The following is an 8466-nucleotide window of genomic DNA, read 5'->3' as shown; positions in this document are numbered from 1 at the left end:
TTTAGAACCTAAAGAGTTTACCAAGTGCCAAACTCTTTTTATCACTTGCTAAGCACCGACTTTCTGAACATTAAATACATGTATATAGTTAGCAAATATGTTTATATTTCTTTGAAATATCCTGTATGTATTCACCTATTTGTTCTCACCTATTTGTGGTTGCAGGGGACGAGTCATAGCCCCTGGCCCCGCCTCTTCACTGATCACTACTAGGTCCTCCTCTTTCTACCTGCTCCATGAGCATTAACAAACCTCGTCTTAAAACTATGTATGATTCCTGCCTTCACTACATCACTTTCTGACAACTCTGTGGCCGAAGAAATACTTCCTAACATCCCTTTGACTCAACCGAGTCTTCAGCTCCCAATTGTGACCCCTTGTTCCTGTGTCCCATCTCTGAAACATCGGTCTCTGTCCACCTTGTCAATTCCTCGCAGTATTTTATATGTCGTCATCATGTCTTCCCTGACCCTCCTGTCCTCCAGTGTCGTGAGGCCGATTTGCCTTAATCTTTCTGCGTAGGACATTCCCCTTAGCTCTGGGACTAGTCTTGTTGTTAACCTTTTCAATTTCTCTAATTCTTCACGTACTTGACCAGGTGTGGGTTCCAAACAGGTGCTGCATAGTCCAATAAGGGTCTGACGTACACGGTGTACAGAGTCTAGAGCGATTCCTTACTGTGTGTGTGTGTGCGTGTGTGTTTGTGTGTGTGTGTGTTTTATTTATACATACAGTGAGAGTGAAACTATGATAATACAATAATGATATCATTTAAAAGCATTTCCAATGTGCAGATTAAAATTGTTGAAAAAACATTGCATCAACTTGAAGTCGTCAGATAAGATATGTCTTACTAGAGATCAGTAGCGTCAGTGAGATACTGATGTTAAGTGGCTGGGTGTCAGTGGGTATATAAGGCAGCTGCTGCCTCAGTGTCACCATCACAGCCACCATGAAGCTCTTGATCCTGTGTTCACTAATAGCAGCGGCCGCTGCCTGGCCCAGCTTCAGTGACGATCACTTCCTCAGTGATGACCCAGGTAAGTGTTTCCTCAGGGGCCATGTCCAGCCGATGTAGGGTTATCCAGAGAAAAAACTCATTCACTAAGTCACTCCAACTCTGAAGGTTGGATGGAGCTGTTGCTTCATCCATCCTTCAGAGTGCAGGCAACGCTCTTCCCACCTCCAGGATTCAAGTCTAACTAACTGGTTTCCCTGAATTCTTTCACCAACCTTACCTTGCTTGCATTCCAACAGCACGTCCATTAAAAAACTACTTATCTCCAGTTACTATTATCTAACACGATAACACAAGGCTACTGGATGCTCAAGCCCCTAATGCTCAAATCCTCATATTTTCCTTCCCTGTAATAGGTCCTGTTACGACCCCTACCTATCCTACCTACTCCCCAGATTTTACCACTTTAAAACTTTCAGTAATAATTCTATCGTAAACTTTACCTGGTAAGCTAGAAGGAATTATCCACATATAATTCTTACATTCTATCTAGTTTCATTTTTCCCTTAAACAAAGGAACAGACACACACACACACGCATATATGTATATATATTTTTTTTATTTTTATTATCACACTGGCCGATTCCCACCAAGGCAGGGTGGCCCAAAAAAGAAAAACTTTCACCATCATTCACTCCATCACTGTCTTGCCAGAAGGGTGCTTTACACTACAGTTTTTAAACTGCAACATTAACACCCCTCCTTCAGAGTGCAGGCACTGTACTTCCCATCTCCAGGACTCAAGTCCGGCCTGCCGGTTTCCCTGAATCCCTTCATAAATGTTACTTTGCTCACACTCCAACAGCACGTCAAGTATTAAAAACCATTTGTCTCCATTCACTCCTATCAAACACGCTCATGCATGCCTGCTGGAAGTCCATGCCCCTCGCACACAAAACCTCCTTTACCCCCTCCCTCCAACCTTTCCTAGGCCGACCCCTACCCCGCCTTCCTTCCACTACAGACTGATACACTCTTGAAGTCATTCTGTTTCGCTCCATTCTCTCTACATGTCCGAACCACCTCAACAACCCTTCCTCAGCCCTCTGGACAACAGTTTTGGTAATCCCGCACCTCCTCCTAACTTCCAAACTACGAATTCTCTGCATTATATTCACACCACACATTGCCCTCAGACATGACATCTCCACTGCCTCCAGCCTTCTCCTCGCTGCAACATTCATCACCCAAGCTTCACACCCATATAAGAGCGTTGGTAAAACTATACTCTCATACATTCCCCTCTTTGCCTCCAAGGACAAAGTTCTTTGTCTCCACAGACTCCTAAGTGCACCACTCACTCTTTTTCCCTCATCAATTCTATGATTCACCTCATCTTTCATAGACCCATCCGCTGACACGTCCACTCCCAAATATCTGAATACGTTCACCTCCTCCATACTCTCTCCCTCCAATCTGATATTCAATCTTTCATCACCTAATCTTTTTGTTATCCTCATAACCTTACTCTTTCCTGTATTCACCTTCAATTTTCTTCTTTTGCACACCCTACCAAATTCATCCACCAATCTCTGCAACTTCTCTTCAGAATCTCCCAAGAGCACAGTGTCATCAGCAAAGAGCAGCTGTGACAACTCCCACTTTGTGTGTGATTCTTTATCTTTTAACTCCACGCCTCTTGCCAAGACCCTCGCATTTACTTCTCTTACAACCCCATCTATAAATATATTAAACAACCACGGTGACATCACACATCCTTGTCTAAGGCCTACTTTTACTGGGAAAAAATTTCCCTCTTTCCTACATACTCTAACTTGAGCCTCACTATCCTCGTAAAAACTCTTCACTGCTTTCAGTAACCTACCTCCTACACCATACACTTGCAACATCTGCCACATTGCCCCCCTATCCACTCTGTCATACGCCTTTTCCAAATCCATAAATGCCACAAAGACCTCTTTAGCCTTATCTAAATACTGTTCACTTATATGTTTCACTGTAAACACCTGGTCCACACACCCCCTACCTTTCCTAAAGCCTCCTTGTTCATCTGCTATCCTATTCTCCGTCTTACTCTTAATTCTTTCAATTATAACTCTACCATACACTTTACCAGGTACACTCAACAGACTTATCCCCCTATAATTTTTGCACTCTCTTTTATCCCCTTTGCCTTTATACAAAGGAACTATGCATGCTCTCTGCCAATCCCTAGGTACCTTACCCTCTTCCATACATTTATTAAATAATTGCACCAACCACTCCAAAACTATATCCCCACCTGCTTTTAACATTTCTATCTTTATCCCATCAATCCCGGCTGCCTTACCCCCTTTCATTTTACCTACTGCCTCACGAACTTCCCCCACACTCACAACTGGCTCTTCCTCACTCCTACAAGATGTTATTCCTCCTTGCCCTATACACGAAATCACAGCTTCCCTATCTTCATCAACATTTAACAATTCCTCAAAATATTCCCTCCATCTTCCCAATACCTCTTACTCTCCATTTAATAACTCTCCTCTCCTATTTTTAACTGACAAATCCATTTGTTCTCTAGGCTTTCTTAACTTGTTAATCTCACTCCAAAACTTTTTCTTATTTTCAACAAAATTTGTTGATAACATCTCACCCACTCTCTCATTTGCTCTCTTTTTACATTGCTTCACCACTCTCTTAACCTCTCTCTTTTTCTCCACATACTCTTCCCTCCTTGCATCACTTCTACTTTGTAAAAACTTCTCATATGCTAACTTTTTCTCCCTTACTACTCTCTTTACATCATCATTCCACCAATCGCTCCTCTTCCCTCCTGCACCCACTTTCCTGTAACCACAAACTTCTGCTGAACACTCTAACACTACATTTTTAATCCTACCCCACACCTCTTCGACCCCATTGCCTATGCTCTCATTTGTCCATCTATCCTCCAATAGCTGTTTATATCTTACCCTAACTGCCTCCTCTTTTAGTTTATAAACCTTCACCTCTCTCTTCCCTGATGCTTCTATTCTCCTTGTATCCCATCTACCTTTTACTCTCAGTGTAGCTACAACTAGAAAGTGATCTGATATATCTGTGGCCCCTCTATAAACATGTACATCCTGAAGTCTACTCAGCAGTCTTTTATCTACCAATACATAATCCAACAAACTACTGTCATTTCGCCCTACATCATATCTTGTATACTTATTTATCCTCTTTTTCTTAAAATATGTATTACCTATAACTAAACCCCTTTCTATACAAAGTTCAATCAAAGGGCTCCCATTATCATTTACACCTGGCACCCCAAACTTACCTACCACACCCTCTCTAAAAGTTTCTCCTACTTTAGCATTCAGGTCCCCTACCACAATTACTCTCTCACTTGGTTCAAAGGCTCCTATACATTCACTTAACATCTCCCAAAATCTCTCTCTCTCCTCTGCATTCCTCTCTTCTCCAGGTGCATACACGCTTATTATGACCCACTTCTCGCATCCAACCCTTACTTTAATCCACATAATTCTTGAATTTACACATTCATATTCTCTCTTCTCCTTCCATAACTGATCATTTAACATTACTGCTACCCCTTCCTTTGCTCTAACTCTCTCAGATACTCCAGATTTAATCCCATTTATTTCCCCCCACTGAAACTCTCCTACCCCCTTCAGCTTTGTTTCGCTTAGAGCCAGGACATCCAACTTCTTTTCATTCATAACATCAGCAATCATCTGTTTCTTGTCATCCGCACTACATCCACGCACATTTAAACAACCCAGTTTTATAAAGTTTTTCTTCTTCTCTTTTTTAGTAAATGTATACAGGAGAAGGGGTTACTAGCCCATTGCTCCCGGCATTTTAGTCGCCTCATACGACACGCATGGCTTACGGAGGAAAGATTCTTTTCCACTTCCCCATGGACAATAGAAGAAATAAAAAGGGACAAGAGCTATTAAGAAAAAGGAGAAAAACCTAGATGTATGCATATATATATATATGCATGTGCGTGTCTGTGAAGTGTGACCAAAGTGTAAGTAGGAGTAGCAAGATATCCCTGTTATCTAGCGTGTTTATGAGACAGAAAAAGAAACCAGCAATCCTATCATCATGCAAAACAGTTACAGGTTTTTGTTTCACAGTCATCTGGCAGGACGGTAGTACTTCCCTGGGTGGTTGCTGTCTACCAACCTATATATAGATATATATATATATATATATATATATATATATATATATATATATATATATATATATATATATATATATATATATATATATATATATATATATATATATATATATATATATATATATATATATATATATATTTATAAGTTTAGCTCAAGTACTTTCAGTCGTCATCAGGAGTATGGTAGTGCGCTGGCACTAGCAAGAGACTTGCGAGTGCGTCGCTCACAGTTTACTGTTAGTAAGGCAGAATGTTTTATATCACTCAGGAAATCCTAATAACACTATTGGAAAAAACGAGGAAACTGGTGGGATTTGACACCCTGGACAGAGCGTAAGTCCCTCGTATGCAATGGCCTAGAGTTTTAGAACTCATTTGTTACATGTTTAAACCCCACCCGTACCGTGGTTTAACTGCTTTGTCGTTTTTTATATAGTCTTTCCATTGTCGCCTAAACTAACATAACTTATAAATGGGCTGCAAATTTTATGTGCAAGTGTGACATATTAGGAGGATTGCATTTATATATATCTTAAGAAATGTTTTGACAGAGTTCCTCATAAAAGACGGATTTAAAAACTGCAAAATATAAGAGGAACTAAGTTTTCAAAATAAATATAAAGGAGCTAAAATATTATTTTTAGTCCATTCACTACTATTACTATACGTTTTGCATTACAATTAGTTTTTGATTTAAATAGTTAATAATCAATATATTTTTCTTGTACAGGTGTGACTTTGGCCAAGAAACAACAGGATGTCAATCACTTGCTGGATGATATTTATGACCACCTTCACTTTAGTGATTTGAAAGATTTTTCTGACACCTTTGACCCGGAAGCTGACTCTTCACAGTACACCGATGATGGTGCGGCAGCTCATGCGCTGATACAGGAAATTAAAGACCACAGAGTATTAGAGCAACATCACTGGTTCTCACTTTTCAACACCCGTCAACGTGAAGAAGCTCTCCTGCTCTTTGATGTTCTCATACACTGCAAGACCTGGTCTTGCTTCGTTCACAACGCTGCTTACTTCCGTGAGCGCCTCAACGAGGGAGAGTTCGCGTACGCGCTTTATGTGGCTGTCATCCACTCAGACTTGGGACAGGGAATTGTTCTTCCTCCACTCTATGAAGTTACTCCTCACCTGTTCACCAACAGTGAAGTTATCAATAAGGCCTACACTGCCAAGATGACTCAAACTCCAGGCAAATTCGAGATGAAGTTCACTGGAACAAAAAAGAACAAAGAACAACGAGTAGCGTACTTTGGTGAGGACATTGGCCTAAACATTCACCACGTTACTTGGCATATGGACTTCCCCTTCTGGTGGAAGGACTCTTACGGCTATCATCTGGACCGCAAGGGAGAACTCTTCTTCTGGGCTCACCACCAACTCACTGCCCGCTTTGATGCTGAGCGTCTCTCCAACCATCTGGATGTTGTTGACGAACTTCATTGGGACGATGTTATCCATGAAGGATTTGCTCCACATACTAACTACAAATATGGTGGAGAGTTCCCAGCTCGCCCTGACGATGTACACTTTGAAGATGTTGATGGTGTGGCTAACGTGCGTGATATGGTCATCTTAGAAAGTCGAATTCGCGATGCCATCGCTCATGGCTACATAGTCGACAGGAGTGGTAACAAGATCGATATTAAAAATGATCATGGCATCGACACTCTGGGAGAAATCATTGAATCTTCTGCATACAGCGCCAACCCACAGTATTATGGCTCACTGCACAACACGGCTCACATAATGCTTGGTCGCCAAGGTGATCCTCACGGCAAGTTCAACTTTCCTCCTGGTGTCATGGAACATTTCGAGACTGCCACTCGAGACCCAAGCTTCTTCAGACTTCATAAATATATAGATAACATCTTCAAAGAGCACAAGGACACTCTTCCACCTTACACTCAAGAAGAACTCGAGTTCTCCGGTGTTTCCGTTGATAACATTGCCATTGATGGAGAACTGAAGACCTACTTCGACAATTTCGAGTTCAGTCTCATCAATGCTGTAGATAAATCTGACAAAGTGAAAGATGTTGAGATCCATGCTATAGTACCTCGTCTAAACCACCAAGAATTTTCTTACAATATTGACATCACTAACAACAATGGTAACAAAGTCCTTGGTACCATCCGCATCTTCCTGTGCCCTCGTTATGACAACAACGGAGTCCTCTTCTCCTTCGAGGAAGGTCGATGGCACTGCATTGAAATGGACAAGTTTTATAAATCATGTAAGTATATCTTGATTATTAACACTATATAGTAATAAATGGTTATATTTTGATATTAAATTATTGATTGTAGAAATTATATTTTAAATACTTCAACGTATATATAAAATGGATTTAACTAAACAATAATGTTTATATGATTTAAAGTTAAACCTTTTTAATTATTCTTTTCAGTGGCTCCTGGATCTAACCACATTGTTCGCAAGTCCGTTGACTCTTCAGTGACTGTTCCTGACAGGCCAAGTTTTGACTCACTAAAGAGGAAAGCTGACCAGGCCGTAGAAAGCCATAGTAAACTTGACCTCCACGAATTTGAGCGATCTTGTGGTATCCCCAACAGACTGCTCCTACCTAAGGGAACAACCTCAGGAATGGAGTTTTCCTTGTTTGTGGGAGTGTCTGACGGTGACGAAGATAAGACCGTAGATAATCCTGAAGACTTGGCCGCCACCCACAGTCAGTGTGGTATCCATGGAGAGAAGTACCCAGACAAGCGGCCAATGGGTTACCCAGTTGACCGTCATATCCCAGATCCTCGCGTCGTCTTGCAGGCTCCCAATATACATAAAGTTCATGTCAAGATCTTCCACGATGAGCATCACTGAACTTCAGAGCAAACCTAAATTACTGTCAAATTTACAAACTACTTTATATTTGCCTTTATCGTTTTTGAACAACAATACACTAGCAAAATAGGGAATTTTCTCCGATATAAGATGCAGTTTCATTAAACCTGAGGATTTTATGTTTTTATTAACAATGTCAGTTTGAAATAAAAGACAACAGTTTCTGGATGGCTCCAGAACATCTTTCTCAAGCCTTTTAAATATCCTTCAAAAATCTAAATCTCTACAACGATTTGCAACAAAAGAACGAGCTCGTCTTTCATCTTGGTGACCTCTACTTCTATCTGGCTCAACTCTGAGGCAAGTCGTGCGTTGCGGGCACACACCTGCATAATTACACACCAGTCTCTACATTTGTCTTAATTCATGAAGCAGATAGATTGCACAGTTTATTGCAAGTTATAAATACTATTTAATGTAACTACA

At 40.8% G+C, this 8466-nt stretch overlaps 1 protein-coding gene across 1 annotated transcript; it reads left to right on the top strand.

The window, feature by feature from the left end:
• Nucleotides 1–883: 883 nt before the first annotated feature.
• LOC138855191 (hemocyanin B chain-like) lies at nt 884–8226 on the top strand. The gene is made up of 3 exons (XM_070103216.1): nt 884–1040; nt 5891–7414; nt 7589–8226. The coding sequence occupies exons 1-3, from the start codon at nt 953–955 to the stop codon at nt 8017–8019; spliced, it is 2043 nt and encodes a 680-aa protein (XP_069959317.1). The 5' UTR covers nt 884–952; the 3' UTR covers nt 8020–8226.
• Nucleotides 8227–8466: the final 240 nt, after the last annotated feature.

Source organism: Cherax quadricarinatus, chromosome 5 (genome assembly GCF_038502225.1).
Source record: "Cherax quadricarinatus isolate ZL_2023a chromosome 5, ASM3850222v1, whole genome shotgun sequence".
In the NCBI taxonomy this organism is placed as follows: domain Eukaryota; kingdom Metazoa; phylum Arthropoda; class Malacostraca; order Decapoda; family Parastacidae; genus Cherax; species Cherax quadricarinatus.
Note: the sequence above shows the minus strand (reverse complement) of the source record. Positions and strands in the feature narration are given on the sequence as shown.

Coding starts and splice junctions, on each gene's coding strand:
- LOC138855191 (XM_070103216.1), top strand. CDS start 953: ATGAAGCTCTTGATCCTGTGTTCACTAATAGCAGCGGCCGCTGCCTGG. Junction 1,041..5,890: donor CTTCCTCAGTGATGACCCAG/GTAAGTGTTTCC, acceptor TTTCTTGTACAG/GTGTGACTTTGGCCAAGAAA. Junction 7,415..7,588: donor GGACAAGTTTTATAAATCAT/GTAAGTATATCT, acceptor TATTCTTTTCAG/TGGCTCCTGGATCTAACCAC.